The sequence below is a fragment of the Drosophila sechellia genome, chromosome 2R (assembly GCF_004382195.2).
Source record: "Drosophila sechellia strain sech25 chromosome 2R, ASM438219v1, whole genome shotgun sequence".
In the NCBI taxonomy this organism is placed as follows: Eukaryota; Metazoa; Arthropoda; class Insecta; order Diptera; family Drosophilidae; genus Drosophila; species Drosophila sechellia.
Genome location: NC_045950.1, coordinates 14,382,103 through 14,399,344, shown reverse-complemented (window position 1 = coordinate 14,399,344; position 17,242 = coordinate 14,382,103). Strand labels below are relative to the sequence as shown.

Below are 17,242 nucleotides of genomic sequence, written 5' to 3'. Positions count from 1 at the left end.
TTTTCGACGATGTTACCGTAAATCTTCAGCCGCACAGCTCCATGTTCTTCATTGGTTTCCTCGGCTTCTTCATCATCTTGGGGATTTCGAGTTCTCCTGCTGATTTTCCGTCTGCCAGCGATGACGTGCTCTGGCTACATTTCATGAAAACTAGCTCTTGGTCCAACCAAGTCCAACAACTTTAACATTAAAGTACGAAAAATTCTACTCTGCTCATCAGTTATTTCTCTTAATCTGTTACTAAGAATCTTTCTACACATAGATTAAAATAGAACATATTATAAATATGTTTAGTAATTAGCTGTAGTATATGTTTTTTTTTTATGAAAGTAGCTATTTCTTGCAGTTGCTTTCATATCTAGTTTCTGTTTTGGTTGGATTTGCTTGGTTACTGCTCGATGTTTAGTACGTGCGGACAGGGATTTTGGCCATGACAAGAAGACGCTGTCAGTTGCCTCTCTGCCATTCTAGTATCTATAACCCGGTTGCTCATGGGAGAAGTGGGGAGCAGTATTGTGGCATTATGGTATCGGAGCTTGGTCGCAAACCCAATTTAAAACACGACTTGAACGCTGACCGGCGCTGTCTTTGTGCCTTTGGCCAGCCAGCCAGGCAGTCAGCCAGTCAGCTAGTTTCTACCTGGTCTCGCCAAGTTACCTGGTTACCTTTTTTCCCTGCCCCTGATGGTGCGCTCCGCAAAAACCTGGAACAGCGCTCGCAATCGGTGGAATGTCGATCGCATGGATGGAGCGAAGTGGCGGGGGCTATTAGTAATTTATTGATTTGTCTAAATTATGGTGTGTTTCAATCTTCGTGTTTGTTGGCGGCGTCTGTGAAAAGCATCGGCAATGGATGTTTCTTCCATTTTTTCTTTTTGTTGTGTGTGTATTATTTTTTCTCTTTCACTTTTTTACGTTCGGTGGGCTTAACCCCTTGTTGGCACGTTAATGCCACATGCCACAACGCGCAGTTGCCACCCACATGGCGCGGAGTGTGTGGAGTGCGTAATAGCGGATTATACGGTGTCCGAGTGAAGGGGGCTCAGTGGCGAATAAAAGATGATTGCCATGGGAACTGAAATGGGCTCTTGCCTGGGCTTAAAAACTCGCATTCGGATGAGATTAAATGCGGTAGTAAAAATACGCAATGTGTGGGCAGCTTTTATTGTCGGGCAGCGAGCGCAGTCAACAACTCAATTAATTAAGTTTCAGTATTCACTATTCACTATTCAGTATTCAGAATGATAATGCGAACATAGCTCGGTTGACACCAAAAATAAAAACAAAATCCATCGTCGGCCCACACAGAAAAAGCGTGTTTTGCTGTCTGTGCAACTTAATTATCATAAAATGTTAAGCACATGCAAATTTAATTGTTGTTGCTGCTTTAAAGTCGTACGAAGCGGAGAAAAAATTGAATGAATCAACAGAGATTCATGCAAACCAATCAATCAAATTAATTGACAAAGTGGGCACAAAAACTGTCGACTAAGAGCCAAAAAAAAAAAAAAAGAAAAAACAGTATCATAGTAAAGGTGATTTCCCTATTCATTCAATTCGTAATTCTTACATATGGTTAATAAACTGAAACACACTGTTTAATATAACCCCTTTATAGTGTTAGAAAACTGTGTATAGCCTCTTTTGTGTATTTTTCTCAGTTATAGACACCATTAGCTTATAAAGCTTAGTAAAACATAAAGCTAAGCCTAATAGTCGACAACTGTGCTTGACATTTGTTCTGGCATTAATGTTCATTTGCATGGAAATAAATAAAAAGTGCTAAGTAGTGAGCTGAAAACTATGACGTCAACGTTTTCGTTTGGTGTTGCGGCATAGACGTGTAGAAACCCTCGTAGAATTCCCAGAGTCGTAGCCCCACTGACGTTATCTAATCGCGAATCGGAACGGCAACAGCTACTGTGCTCGCGCAGCACATGTTTAAATCATATACCCCATATTGGGTGGCACTTGAGATCGGTGGGAGTAGTCGGGAGTGATACTCGTATACTAGAAAGGCCGCCGGTTTCGTTATCAGTATCAGTATCAGTAAATTGTGCAAAAGTGCCTTAATTACCAGGTCGTTAAGGGTTCCGTTGTGTCCCCCTGTGTACCCCCTTCGCAGCCATTACCTTCTATAGATGTATATGTATCATGATCCCAGACCACTCAGTCAGTCCTCCCATGTAAATCACAGTCACCCATGGTTTATAGTTAACCTCAAACACATTTGATTGGCGATCGCCGCCGATAAGCAGAAATTGAATTGAGCACTTGAAAGAGCGACAAGGCACCTAATCTCGTCGAGCACTTGGATCGAGTGGGGCACTACTTTTCATTATAGCGTTTAACCCCATATCAGCCAGATTGCATTGCAATAACTAATCGTTCGCTCTGCTCTATCTTGCAGTTTTGAAAATGAACCATTTGGCCCGAGGGCCGAGGCCCTGTGTCTCCCTGCGTCGTTGCCTGGATAAGAAGTCAACAGTTCGTCACACAAGGCAGCGCCTGAGCTCATCGCCACCCACCACCAGCAGTGTCATCCGCATCCGCGCCAGCTATCGCAGCACCAGCCCAAGCCATCCGATCAGCTCATCCGCCGGCTGCACGTTCCTAGGCACTACTGGTAGTACTTTGGGCCGCCCGCGCAGTGCGGCCGCCCGATCGTTTGCGTCTGCATGGAGTCAATGAGACGTAACGAGGCGAACACTAGCCACCACCCGAATAAGGTAAGCAAATTGTGGCACCTTAATCGGAAAAGTATCCACACAGCATTTCAGAAGCATTTAAATCATATTCGGTATTGATTTCTTATCAGCAACTTTATTTAAACTGTAAATTTGTAAGCTAAACTTTTCAAATACCTAAATTTATACATATTTTATGTATATACATGTATGTGTTTATATATGTATGTGCATATGTTTGTCTATATATAAGCAAAGACGTCAGACAAAGTAAACGATTTTATTTTACTTTGTATACCATATACTTTTTTATTGAGAGTAATAACATACTAGTGGGAAGTACTTATAGCTTATATAGGATCTTTAATAGTTGGTGACACTATTTACCTTCCTCCACTGTATTTAGTGGGCGATAAGAGCGTAATTATTTTATTGTCATCATTTTGGCCCACTCGAGTGGCGTTTTTTTTTCGGGCTAGTTTCTCAAGTAGCCACTACACTTTTGCAGTGTGCGATAAGCGAAAGGGGCGATAACGAACTGACCGGCGAACTACACGCTTTACTCTTTTGTTTGTTGGTTTATTGGGTCAGTCCAGGAAACTGATTTATTAGTTCAAAGGGTTGAAATCAAAAACACAACAACAAGCGAGATCAACGGGCACTTTTAGTTGTCAGTTGCCACTCGTGTTTTCCAACACTGAAAGCGATTTGTTTTGTTTGCCTTCGTCTCTCCGCCGCTTCTCTTCCGCTCTCATAATATCTTTCTCGCTCTCCCTCTCTTCGTCCGTTTTCGGTGGTTGCTCTCCGGCTCTTTTCTCTTCTTCTTCACTTTTTTTTTTGGTTTTACGTTCAGTCTCATCCGCCAAACGAAAAAGGACGCCGCGGAGAAGGCTCGCGCAAAATAATCGAGAGGAATACGACGTTGCTTATTTATTTATTGTTTTTGTTTTTTGTTTTTCTTGTAAATTAAAGCGTTAAAAATACGCGCACACACAAAGCTATCAACTAATTATGGTTATGGAATGGAAAAGAAGTTGGCAAAGGTAAAGAGCGAAAGCGGCGAAAGAAATTACAATTTTTGTTTGAGTTTTCTTCACATCATGCCCTACTCCTCACACTTACGCACACACACCCATGCATGTGTATTTGTATGTAAGCTACAACTTATTTTGTTGGATTTCTTTTTTTGTGCATTCGCAGGTGGCCCTGAATAGCAGCAACGTAGCAACGGAAAGCAATATTAAGAATAATAAATTGTTAGCTAATTTAAGTGCGGCAGGAGCAGCTACAGCTACAACGGCAACAACAGGAACAGCAACAACAACGACGGCGACAACAGCGAATCAAGCGCTGAATTTCAATAACAAAACGAAGGCAACAGCAAACGCGGCCGCAACATCGGCGAATAATCGGCACAATAACAACAACAATTCCAGTGCGATCAAGAAGCACACAAATGCGAGTAAGTAACTGCAAATCTCTCGTTGCCTCTCGCTTTTTTTTTTTATCAACAGCGGCGTGGAGCGCATTGTAGGGGTTACAAATTAAATTACAGGAAATCACGCACACAGAAGTTTATAGAAAATGATACCCTCCTTTCGATTAATATGAATTCCCCTTGTCCTCTTTTTATTGTTTATTCATGAAAACAATTAAAACTAATTATGATTTTACAAGTTAGTCCGTATATTTAAAATAGAAAATAAAATTTAGCAACTCATACCCCGAAAATAAATCACCCTTTTGTAAGCCACTGACCTCTGTTCACTAATGTGACAACTCCATTCTAAACCATCTCTCCTTTTTCGCAGAACAACTAGCTGGCAAGAGCCCCGCGTGCAACTCCTCCTCCTCGTCGCTCTCCTCGTCGAGCAGCTCCAACTCGAGCGAGTCGAAGGACACGAACTTTGAGTACGAGGACGAGTGGAACATTGGCGGCATACCAGAGCTGCTGGACGACTTGGACGCGGATATTGAGAAGTCCGCGCATTCTTCGGGTGGTGGCAACCAGGCTACCGCGCTAAATGCCAAGCAGGCAAACAGCTCCTCCACATCCTCCTCATCATCCTCCAAGGGCGGCGCTTCATCCTCGTCATCCTCAGCAGCAGCAGCGGGATCCTCATCGTCGCATAAATCGCACAAAACCACATTGCACAGCAATTTGTCGGCCACATCGCCAACCACAATTAAGTTCACACGCCAGCCGGTGCCCATTGGCGGAGCTAACTCCTCCTCATCTTCGTCAGCAGCTGCAGCGCCCAGTGGTGGCAGTGCGAACGTGGTGGCCAAGGGATCATCTTCTTCCTCGTCCTCCACATCTTCCTCATCTTCGGGGAAGCATCATCACCATCACCACCATCACTCAAACTCGAGCAGCAGTGGGAGCAGTTCCAAGGGCTACAAGTCCGCTTTGGTGGCTCAACTGAACAGTCCGAGTCCACTGAACAGTAACTCTAAGTCCCTGAGTGGATCGGGGAGTGGAAGCGGGAACACAAACGGAGCAGCGGGAGCTGGAGCCGGCAGCACATTGTCATCTTCGACATTTGCCGGTTTCTCCAAGGGCGGCAGCTTAGTGTCTTCGTCGGCAGGAGCAGCAGCGGCTTTAGCGGCTGGCAGTGGACAACAGGGCTCCAAATTCTCCGCTGGCGGCATGTCCTCGCAAACGGGCAGCGGCAGCGGCGGCAACAACACTAGCAACAGCAACAACAGCAGCAGCGGAAGCGGAGGCAGCGGCTCGGGTAGCAGCACAGGGAACACCGCCAGCGGTAGCGGGAACAACAACAGCACAAGTGCCGGTGGGCCGCCGAGTTCGCAAGGCGGCAACAGCGGAAACGGTAGCGGTAGCAGCTCCAGCTCCTCCAGTGGAAAATCGAGCGCAAAGATGTCCATAGACCACCAAGCGACGCTCGACAAAGGACTCAAAATGAAGATCAAGCGCACCAAGCCGGGCACCAAAAGCTCGGAGGCCAAACACGAGATTGTGAAGGCCACCGATCAGCAACAGAACGGAGCCCTGGGCGCCGGATCCAATAACTCAGCCAACGAGGATGGGAGTTCCGGTTCCAGTTCCACCAACGCGTCTTCCCTGGGGAGCACCAATTCATCGAGCAGCGCAAGCAGCGGCAGCTCCTCCAGCAGCGGCAGTTCTTCGAGCAGCAGCAAGAAACATCTAAACAATGCCAGTAGCGGTAGTGGCTCCTCCTCTTCCGGAGGAGGGAGCCAAAACAATGCCAGCGTCCATGCCAGCGGAGGGGGATCCTCCGGTAGCAGTCAGTCTACGCCGCAGGGCACCAAACGCGGAAGTTCGGGTCATCGGCGTGAGAAGACCAAGGACAAGAACGCACATTCCAATCGCATGTCCGTGGACAAGTCAGCAGCTGCTGCCTCGGCGGCCGGCGAGAAGGATACTCCTGAGAAGTGTTCTGGTACGGGAGCTGGTGGATCTCCCTGCTCCTGCAACGGAGATGTGGGAGCTCCTTGCTCCCATCATGCCTGCATTCGCCGTGCAGCACACATGTCCAACTCAGCAGGCAATGCGAATTCGAGTGCCGGCACTGGGCAATCCGGTGGTTCATCCTCCATGTCAGCAGTGCCACCGGGTGTGTTCACACCTTCAGCGGGCTCTCCTTCCGCCGGTTCACCATCGACCGTGGTGCCTGCCGCTGCCTCACTTCTGGCGGCGACCGGAGCAGCCTCCTCCTCCGCCTCTCAAATGGCCAGCAGTAGTGCTGGCGGCGTGGGTGGTTCGGGAGGAGGTGCTAATGCACCAGGACCGCCGGGAAAGGAGTCTGCCGGCAGCATCAAAATCTCCTCGCACATTGCCGCCCAACTGGCAGCAGCAGCCGCTTCCAATAGTTACAGCGGGAGTGGAGCCAACACGAATCAAGGCCAGAACAGCAATGCTGGCGGCAACGGCGGTTCGGAGAGCAAAGCAGCAGCGGCGGCACAGGCCAAGTTAATGGCACCCGGCATGATCTCAGCCACCATGCACCACACGATCTCGGTGCCGGCGGGCACAGGAACAGGCGACGACGATACAAAATCTCCGCCTGCCAAAAGGGTCAAGCATGAGGCTGGCGCTAGCGGACCAGGAGGCGGCAAGGAGATGGTGGACATCTGCATTGGCACCTCGGTGGGCACCATCACCGAACCAGACTGCCTGGGTCCCTGCGAACCTGGCACATCCGTAACCCTCGAAGGGATTGTGTGGCACGAGACCGAAGGCGGCGTTCTCGTGGTCAACGTCACGTGGCGGGGCAAGACCTACGTGGGCACTCTGCTAGACTGCACCCGACACGATTGGGCTCCTCCAAGGTGAGTTGGTGTGGCTGGGAATTGGGTTGAGGCTTATGGTGACTTGCTTTTCAAACTGTTTCCAAAATTATTGTAGAGACTAGATAAATGAATAAAGATGCCTTTCAATATTATGTTGCAAGTTGATTTATTTTTATTTTGATTTATCTCTTCTTTCTACCCATTGTTTTGGGGATCAGTTTGAAATATAGTTTATGGCTTATATACGAGAAAAATAATTATCAAATCTCAGTGGCGTTTAAGTAAATTTGTCAGCACCTTATCTACTTGCCTTATATTTTCACCAAGCATTCATTTGTAAATTAAGTCTAAATCTGATGCAACAGCAATCATTTGCCGTTCGTTTACTGATGCGATTATTTATTAAGTACTTAATGTGCCACTCAAGATTTCCACATATGTACATATGTGGTTTGTTTTGATTGAAGATATGTGATATCTGTGGGGATTGCAAACATCGTTACTGATTACTCATTAATTTTCGTGTCTTTCAGATTCTGTGATTCACCAACTGAAGAATTAGATTCTCGAACTCCAAAGGGACGCGGCAAGCGCGGACGCAGTGCAGGTCTCACTCCTGACCTGAGCAACTTCACCGAGACCAGAAGTTCGGTAAGTAAAACATACAGGACTGAGTTGTTTTCTTTTAAAAGCCGAAATGAATTCGATGGTTAATTATATATCTCTCTTCAAATCGTTACAGATTTACTTCTCACACGCCCAGGTGCACTCTAAGCTGCGTAATGGTGCCACAAAGGGACGCGGTGCGACACGCAGTGCATCCGGTAATGCTGCAGCGAACAGCAACAGCAGTTCATCGGGCAACGGAGGCGGGGCCACGCCCAGCACATCGCCGACAGCATTTTTACCACCTCGGCCTGAGAAGCGCAAGTCGAAGGATGAGGCCCCTTCACCGCTTAACGGCGACGCCTCGGATGGAGCATCTGGTGGCGGTATTAGTGGGGCCGGTGGAGTGAACATGGTGAACGCCAGTGGCATACCCATATCGGCCAGCGGCGGTGGCCTGGCCACGCAGCCGCAGAGCCTGCTCAACCCGGTCACTGGTCTCAATGTGCAGATCAGCACCAAGAAATGTAAGACTGCTTCGCCCTGCGCGATCTCCCCAGTGCTGCTTGAGTGTCCCGAGCAGGACTGCAGCAAGAAGTACAAGCACGCAAATGGGCTGCGTTATCACCAGTCGCATGCCCACGGAGCGGGCGGTGGCGCAAGCTCCATGGATGAGGACTCCATGCAGGCGCCCGAGGATCCGGCCACGCCGCCCTCGCCAGGAGTCGCAAGTGGAACGGGATCGGGAGCATCTGTGGCATCATCGGCAGTACCAGCGACAGCACCATCAGCGGGTCAGGGAACTGTCGCCGTGTCCCCAAACACGCCCCTCGCCAATTCAAGCAACCCCGTCACCAATGGCAATGTTGCCCCATCGGCACCAGCTACTGGATCGGTATCTATCGCCGCTCCCAGCACCACTCCCTCTGTAGTAGAGACGCAAGCGCCGCTTACTGGTCCTCCACCAGCCACGCCACCAGCTCCAACTCCCATCTGCGCAGTTGCAACACCTGGAGCAGAGCAGTCTGCATCATCAGTATTGCCTCTGGGAAATCTTCCACTAACGGCAGGTCCAAATAGCGCGACACAACAGCAACAGCCTCCTACACAGCAGCAACAACCACAGCTGCTCGTCCCAGGAGGCAGTGCGGCAAGCCTTCAACAGCAGCAGCAACCAGTGGCCGGAGGCAGCATCACTGCTGGAATCTCCGGACAGGCTCTGTCACAGCATCAACAACAACTAATGGGTGGATTGCCTGCCATGTTGTCAGACCAGCAGCAGCAGGCCTTGTTGCAGCAGGGAGCACGTAAGTATTCGATTTTTTTACCTCTAAAAATTTTTTTCTACCTCGTACTAAATTCGTATCTATTTCCGTTTTAGTTAAAGCGGGGGTACTGCGTTTTGGCCCGCCAGATGGAAATCCCCTGCAGCAGCAGCCTGGTCAGGCATCGGTTAATCCACAGACACAACAGTCTCCTCCAAGGCCTCCAAGTCATGTCCAGGATCAACAGACGCCATCGGCCTACGCCCAGCAGGCAGGTTTAAAGACATCGCCTGGATTTGGCTCCGTTGGCGTGGGTGCCGCTAGCAGCAAACAAAAGAAGAACCGCAAGTCACCTGGACCCAGTGACTTTGAGGGCCGTGTATCGCGCGAGGATGTACAGAGTCCGGCCTACAGTGATATCTCCGATGACTCCACGCCAGTTGCCGAACAGGAAATGCTGGACAAGTCTGTCGGCCAGGCGGTGACGGCGAAGCACATCGAATTGATGGGCAAGAAGCCGACGGAAGTGGGCGTTGGTGTCCCGCCAGCCCCCGCTCCCAACATGTATGTGCCGGGAATGTATCAGTTCTATCCGGCGCAGCAGCAGTCAGCACCTCCACCACAGCAGCAGCAACAACAGCCGCAATACATGGTGCAGACAGAACCAGGCAAACCACCAGGACTGCCACCTGCTTTGACACAAGCTCAGCAGCAGCAACAATTGCAGCCGGGTGCTCCTCCGCCTACCTCACAGCCCCCGAGTCATTTGCTGGGTCCACCTGGTCAGCAGTCGGTGGCTGCCCACCTGGCAGACTACAGTGGCAAGAACAAGGATCCACCATTGGATCTGATGACCAAACCGCAGCCACAGCCGGGTCAGCCGCCTTCGCAGCAACAGCAGCCAGGCCAACTGTCGGGGCAGGAAAACAATGGCAAGGATGTTGGACCGCCCACCTCTCAGCCAGGATCTCAGCCGCCGCCGGTCAACCTAAGTGCAGTGGCTGGGCCGCCGCCAGGAAGCCTGCCACCCGGTTTAGGTGGTCTCTCGGCTTTGGGAGCAGCCGGTCTAGGTGGTCCTGGACCGGGCAAAGGCATGCCCCACTTCTATCCCTTCAAGTAAGTTGTTGATCAATCGCTAAGGTCAGTCGCCATTGCATAACTAACATATTGTTTACCTCTTAGCTTTATTCCGCCTGCGTATCCATACAATGTGGACCCCAACTTTGGGTCAGTTTCTATTGTTGCTTCAGAGGAGGCCGCCAAGCTCAGTGGACATCCGGGTCTGCCACCCAGCTCACAAGCGCAGCAGTTGTCCGGCATAAGTATCAAGGAGGAGCGTCTCAAGGAGAGCCCCAGTCCGCACGACCAGCCGAAGCACATGCCACCTCAGCAGCAGGTGAGTCCTTACTAACGTTATCACATTTTGGCAAAACTAATGCAATATGATTTCATATCGTCCGCAGATGATAGCCAGCAAGCTGATCAAGCAAGAGCCGATGACAAAGCAGGAGATCAAGCAGGAGCCCAACTCAAATCCGGGTCAGCAGCATCCGCCTCAGCAACAGCAGCCAGCGCCTCAGCCGCAGCAACAACAGCCGCCACCCCCGCAGCCACAACAGCCGCATGCCCTGCATCCCAAAGATCTACAGGCACTGGGCGCCTATCCCGCCATCTACCAGCGCCATTCCATGAGCCTGGCCGTGCAGCAGGCTCGCGACGAGGAGCTGAGACGGTAAGTGAAGTTTGAGCATCATAAACGCGTCTTTGAGAAATACAAATTATTTATTTTAAAATTGTTTCTAATTTTCGGAAGTTGTAACTAACTTATGTATCTTTTCACATCAGGTATTACATGTTCACTGGACGACAGAATCAGGCTGCCGTAGCTGCTGCCGCGGCAGCTCAAAACGCTGCCAGTGGAGGTCTTCCACCTCATCCCGGCATGATGCACAAGGATGAGCCCGGCATGGGATCAGTGCAACAACAGCAGCAGCAACAACAGCAGCAGATGCAAATTGCACAGCAGCAGCAGCAGGCCATTCAGCATCAGCATCATCAGCACCTGCAGCAGCAGCACCAGGCCCAGCAACAGCAGCAGCAACAACACCAGCAGCAACAGCAACAGCAACAGCAGCAGCAGCAACAACAGCAAAAGTTAAAGCAGTCACAGGCGGCTAGTGCGGCGGCAAATAATAAGGCCACCAACCTGACGAAGGATTCTCCCAAACAAAAGGGCGGCGATGACGATCAACCGCTGAAGGTGAAGCAGGAGGGCCAGAAGCCGACCATGGAGACTCAAGGTCCGCCACCACCACCAACGTCGCAGTACTTCCTTCACCCCTCTTACATTTCGCCGACGCCCTTTGGGTTTGATCCCAATCATCCGATGTATCGCAACGTGTTGATGTCAGCCGCCGGTCCGTATAATACGGCACCGTACCATCTGCCCATCCCTCGCCCGTACCATGCCCCAGAAGATCTCTCGCGAAACACCGGCACCAAGGCATTGGATGCACTGCATCACGCGGCCAGTCAGTACTACACCACCCACAAGATCCATGAGCTCAGCGAACGGGCCCTCAAGTCGCCCACCAGCGGCAGCGGCCCCGTCAAGGTGAGCGTCAGCAGTCCCAGCATCGGGCCGCCTCAACCAGGCGGACCCACGAGCAGCGGCCCCGGATCCGGACCAGTTTCCGGTGTCCTCGGCCCCGGCAGCGGTTCCAACCAGCAGCCCGGCTCGGCACCTGGGTCTGCGGGCGGTGTGCCGCTGAACCTACAGCCACCACCCGGAGGAATGGGCCCGGCACCCGGCAGCAAGCCGGATCTGTCCGGCCCGAAAGGACATGGCGGAGTGACGCCCGGCTCGTCATTAGACGGCCACAAGCAGTCGATGCCCGGAGGTCCGCCACCGAACGGGCCATCGGGCAATGGAGCCGTTGGCGGTGTGGGAGGCGCTGCCGGCAATGGCGCAGCGGGAGGCGGCGGTGCAGGTGCCGCCGACTCACGCAGCCCACCACCGCAGCGCCATGTGCACACCCACCACCACACGCACGTCGGCCTTGGCTATCCCATGTACCCGGCGCCGTATGGAGGTGAGTCCCAACTGTGCCATTCAGTTCGGAAAGTAGAATGCTAATTATTTAATTGTTTACTCCCATAGCGGCTGTTTTGGCTAGCCAGCAGGCGGCTGCTGTAGCTGTGATAAACCCGTTTCCGCCGGGTCCGTCGAAATGAGATCAACTGAACGGTAACAACGAGAAGAAGGCGTATAACGTAAAGAATAACTAGTTTGGAGCGGAAAGTCATGGTGCCCGCCCCATAGTGCATTTGCTATTTTCTGAGATCCCCAGACAGACAGATGGAATGGGAGAAGGATAAGGCTTTGTTCCCCGTTGGATTCCAACTTCTTCCCGTCGAAACCTGTCGCAGTCTTGGCTGCCTCTACGAATCCTTTCGATCCTGATGCATCGGCGGCCGAGGAACCGAGAGGAACACAGAATCGACTATTTATATGCATAAGTATTTTTTGATGTTTCGTTCGATGTGGTTAACTATAACTAGCCTAAGGTATCACTACTATTACCACATACAACCTATACATATATAAATATATATAGCATAACTACATATAGCGACTTTTTCCTAAGTGTATTTGCATCTGCATATAGATATATATATTTATATTTATATCATACGAGAGAGGCGTAATCCGAACATGAACAACCAGCAAACATTTACATGAAACATACAAAAAATATAAGGGAAAAAACGAATCAAACTCGATACTGTAGTGTGTTGATTTCTTTGTAAAAAATAAAACTAAACGAATGAGAAATGAAATTAAGAAGAGAGCGAAATGTATGGATATTGTTTAACTAAATGATTAAATTATGCAAGTAGAACGTACAAGATTAGCATTTAGCGTGTGTATTAATTATCCTTATCTGTGTTGCGGATGGAGCTGCGCGGGATTTGCATCTAAAAGACAAATTGGGCGCGCGCCCATTCAATTCTTATAAATATAAATATATATTATGTGTATCTAAATCTTTATCTGTGTGTGTACTACTCGTATCCGTAGTTTCTACGTTATAAGTTCTCCGTGAATGACTACGATGAATTTTTCGGCCAGCAGCCGCACATTAATTTTAATTGTTTCTAAGCATCAATTTGTACTTTAAATATTTATACGCATATGCTGCATATATGATATGATAACGATGGCGAGATATATATGTAATTAAAGGATTATCTATGTGAATGTGGGTGTGTAGTAGTTCACTAGCCGCTTCATAGACTCTACACGCGTGATTTATGGCACTTAATGTTCTGTAGCCTAAGCCCCCCCAAAAAAATCTCCCATTTGCCCCTCAAAACTCCCGCTTCCTATCCCAAATACACATGGATTCTTTAGAATTTATAAATAAAACAAGTATTGAATGTAAATATACCTTAAAGCGAGTCTTTTGTATTGTAAATTAGTTCCACTGATTGATTTGGTGGCCCTGCTTAGTGCTTTGCCACCAAGTTCGTGTTATAAACATTAATGCATAATATTGTAATTAATTGGCAGCATTTGCTGTGAACCGCAAACGAAATGCAAGCGATTTACCGAATAATAGCAATTTGAATTATGTCTTCATTTGTAGATCGGCGAGTGTTTTCCTTACACTCATTTAGAGTCGCTAGGTTTTTTGACATTCTTAATGCAATTTGTAATCAAATCATAGGAGGCATTCGACTCACGGATACAAACACACAACATAACAAAACAATTAAATGGGATTTAACAAATTACCATAATGGCTTATGCAACGGTACAAGCAGAGTTTTATACAAATTATGTATTTTAGAGATGGATAATGGGACGATGAAGCGCATTGAATTGAATTCGAAACAATGAAATTGTATCTAAGCAAAGAATGTAATCCACAAAATGGCTAACTAAAGCTAAATCAAGCATTCAAATATGGACGAATATGAATAAAACACATAACTAGCGGCTAAGAAATTTCAACAAAATATAGTACACATATTTAAAGTATACAGAAAATTATAAAAAACAAAAACAGCTTTAGATGTGAATAAAAAATATGTAATTAAATCAAAACTGCGCTTTTGTTTGGGTCATATAGGGGAATTTCTGATGGATTAATAATAAACGTTAATTTTGTTTAGGAATGAAGTCTTTTTTAATATCATTAGTTGCTAACGAATTAATCTAGTTATGTTTATGCACTTCCCAGGGGTATGATAAAGCTCATATAGTCCGCTGTGGCGCCCCAAGCTGTGCGATTTGTCTGGAATATTATTATCCAGGCAGTCAGTACTGTCAGCCAGAATAGAGTTCCCACCGCGGAGTATATAACATCTGGAGGAAGGTAGGGAAGAAATTGTGGAATGTTAGACTGTATGGCATGGGCATGTATTCATATTTTGACTTACATCTCTTTATTTGGCTCTGCTCCGAATATGGTGGCTTATGGAAGGCCTCCGTGAAAAACCAGCAAACGTTAATGGCCCACACAAAGGGCAGAAATGCAAAGCCAGCTAGGTGTTTGAGTCAAATAGAAAGTAACTTGGCTAAAATCCAATCATTACTCATTGGTAGTAACTCTTACCAAAGAAGTATTTGCGACACAGCTCCAGTTTTCGCGGATTTGTTGCCTTTGAGATGTCCATGATTAATCCTCTCCAGATATGTGGGTGGTTGCTTTTTTGTTTTCAAATCTGTTTCCGGCCCAGGAAAGCTTATTCCTACTTATATGTAAATTGTAAGCAAATAATACTCAATATGTATTGTTATAACACTGTCGGCACTTAATAGTTTATATTTTCACTTCAATTTTTGCTTTTGTTGATTTGTGTTTTAGTTTTTAGTCCATTGGTGCGCAATCGATATCGACAAGTTATCGAAACAGGGGTGAGCTAAACAGTGACTATTGGATCACTGTTTCATTTGCTAATATCTAACGCATATAACGGTATATTAATATTGCATAGATGTTTTATTACGCCTGCACGACTTTGCGATTTGTGCGATGTTTAGTATATCATTGCTTGTGTTCTCTTTGCTTAAAACGCCAATCAAACTGTTACAAGTCAAACCCACTTCAGTGTTGTATACCGCCTAAAACAGAACCATCGATAGGTAATACTGTTGTCATCACTATTTTAGCACACACCGCGTAAAAGCGACGCCGATTTCAATTTTCAACGAATTACGAAAAGTGTGCGAAAAATCATACAATGGCCGACGTGGACGATTTTGATTCGCTTTCCAATGCAGAGTTGCGCGCCAAGATGCTGGCCCAGGGGCTGCCCAACATCCCCGTGACGGACAGCAGCCGGAAGGTTCTAGTAAAGCGCCTGCGCGCCTCCATTGGTGGCCAGGCGTCGCCGGCCGCCAGTCCCAAGAAGACCACCAGGCGGGAGACCCTGGCACCCGCAACTACGGCTCCATCTGCTCCGGCGGCATCCTCAACGCCGGTGGACAAGCTGGATGGCAACAAGGTGGCACCCGCCACAAAGGCTCGTCGCACAATTACCGCTGCAGAGGCAAAGGAACCAGTGCGTCGACTCCCCGAGGAAGCTGTACGCCGACGCCCCGAGGAAGGCCAACGCATATGGCCCGAGGAGCCCATTGCCGGCAGGAAGCCAACAACTGCTGATGCTGCTCAACCCATACAGACCCGGCGCACTTCCACCTCCTCTGGGTCTGAAAGGAAAATAGTGGAGTCCTTGAGGAAGCCAGAAACCATTGTAGAGGAACCGGCTTCCTCGAAGCGCGCTGATCGAGAGGAGAAATACCTTAAGGTCAACTCCCTGATTGTCCTAGAGTCGGATGAAGAAGAGGACGAGCAGCTAGTCCAAGCTGCAGATCTCGTAGAGCAGGAGCACGCGGCCAGGCAGAAGACCATGAAGCTCGCAAGCAGCGGGACCACTACGTACGAGTACAAAAGCAAGGTTGTGGAGCCTCCACGCCGACAGGTCTATGAAGCGACAGCAGCTCCTGTGCTGCCGCCATCTGTGCCATCTGGCAGAGCGCAAGCCACCAGTTCCACCAGGCCCTATGACTATGCGAGCAACCCAGCACCCGGTCGCTATAGCAGTTTTGTGCGTACTGCAGCCCAAGGCTATGTGACTGCCGAGGCTCCGCCGGTGTCCTCCTACTCATCCAACTACAATCGTACCTATGCTAACGAGCTAAGCGACGACAACGATCCCAAGGAAGATCAGTACGAAAGCACCTTTGCCAGGAATCTAGCTCGTTTGCGAGCCGAACGGATTGGAGATCGCATTAGTCCGTATTCCAGACGCACTCTGGCCAGTGGAAACGCGGGTAGCGGTTCTCTCGGCTACGAGCCGCGTGCCAGGCACTCCTTGCGCCCGAATGATAACAGCGTATCCGAGGCCTTTAATCGTTGGTGTAACAGCCTGGAGCAAAAGTATCACATCAAGTCGAAGTTGTTCATTGTACTCGTCGTCCTTTTGTTAATCGGCGTCTATTGCATAATCTACTGACCGGCGCATCATTGTTCTTATTTCGAATTTGTAACCTAGTTTGTATACCATGTTGGATATGTTTTGTAAACAAGCCCGCCGCTGCGGTCTTTGTATGAATCTTGTTTAGATGTAACTTGAGCTTGACTAGCATTAAAGCTGCGTGTTATCCGTGTTCAAATAAAGCCCACTTGCAGGGAATCGCCACAGTTGAACACTTGCTCAAATGTTTTTTCTTCAAACGGCTTTCGATGCACTGCACTCCACTTGTGGCAGGTGTTTGCCCAGATTGGATCAAGGAACAGCAGCAACGACGATCGGCTAATGATGGAAAAGTATCTGGAATGCGTGTACAACACTTGTCGGCATGACTCTGACCAAATGTAGGCGCAATGGCAACCAGGTGCCCCAGCTCTTATCTCAACTAGATTGTTCCTGCTGCGCTCTGATCTGCGATCCTTACAATGCCTGGCAATCAGAATTAATAAGAATTTTACAAGTCGGTTCAGCGGTCGGTGTGCGTTATTTTAAAATCCTTGCCCGAGTTGGGCTGTTTAATTTTATTAACTGGAAATCGCACTTGCGCGTATTTCTTTATTTTCTTAAGGAAATTTCGCGCCATATTTAGCGGTAACAAGCGCGACCGGATCCGGGTCTGCCTTGCATGCCAGCAATAAGTTATGAAAATTGCAACATCAGTGGCTCGGGGGAAATGCCAGTTGTGCTGGGGATGTTGCTGCCACGGCCGCCACGGTCGCCACGACCGCCAGTCGCCGCCGATGATGAATTCCACAAATGCATGGAACAGCCAGGCGGCAGATTCCTTGAAAAACAAAGCCATGGCCCATACAATATATCGTGTGGCTAATAAATACGCCGCGCATTGCTAGTTGCTCTTAATGAAATT

General features: G+C 48.6%; 3 protein-coding genes across 5 annotated transcripts in view; 2 read left to right on the top strand and 1 right to left on the bottom strand.

The window, feature by feature from the left end:
• The window catches only part of LOC6609764 (uncharacterized transmembrane protein DDB_G0289901), a 77,533-nt gene extending 64,244 nt beyond the window's left edge, over positions 1–13,289 (top strand). The window contains exons 3-12 of one of the 3 annotated variants that reach the window (XM_032715852.1): positions 2,410–2,728; positions 3,887–4,148; positions 4,498–7,000; positions 7,495–7,612; positions 7,704–8,874; positions 8,949–9,948; positions 10,015–10,228; positions 10,296–10,564; positions 10,678–11,924; positions 11,993–13,289. In XM_032715852.1, coding sequence (XP_032571743.1) covers positions 2,678–2,728; positions 3,887–4,148; positions 4,498–7,000; positions 7,495–7,612; positions 7,704–8,874; positions 8,949–9,948; positions 10,015–10,228; positions 10,296–10,564; positions 10,678–11,924; positions 11,993–12,066 — 6,909 coding nt within the window. In that variant the 5' untranslated portion in view covers positions 2,410–2,677 and the 3' untranslated portion in view covers positions 12,067–13,289. Of the gene's footprint in view, positions 1–2,409; positions 2,729–3,542; positions 3,730–3,886; positions 4,149–4,497; positions 7,005–7,494; positions 7,613–7,703; positions 8,875–8,948; positions 9,949–10,014; positions 10,229–10,295; positions 10,565–10,677; positions 11,925–11,992 lie in introns of those variants that run through there. The other 2 variants (XM_032715853.1, XM_032715854.1) reach the window with 2 other exon arrangements.
• A 624-nt stretch (positions 13,290–13,913) lies between these two features.
• Positions 13,914–14,728, bottom strand: LOC6609763 (gamma-secretase subunit pen-2). Its single transcript, XM_002034381.2, has 3 exons — positions 14,454–14,728; positions 14,278–14,382; positions 13,914–14,203 (listed from the first exon to the last, which is right to left on the bottom strand). Exons 1-3 carry the CDS (start codon positions 14,512–14,514, stop codon positions 14,064–14,066), a joined length of 306 nt encoding a protein of 101 aa, XP_002034417.1. The 5' UTR covers positions 14,515–14,728; the 3' UTR covers positions 13,914–14,063.
• Positions 14,729–14,959: 231 nt separating this feature from the next.
• LOC6609762 (otefin) lies at positions 14,960–16,550 on the top strand. The gene has a single exon (XM_002034380.2). The coding sequence runs from the start codon at positions 15,082–15,084 to the stop codon at positions 16,354–16,356; it is 1,275 nt and encodes a 424-aa protein (XP_002034416.1). The 5' UTR covers positions 14,960–15,081; the 3' UTR covers positions 16,357–16,550.
• Positions 16,551–17,242: the final 692 nt, after the last annotated feature.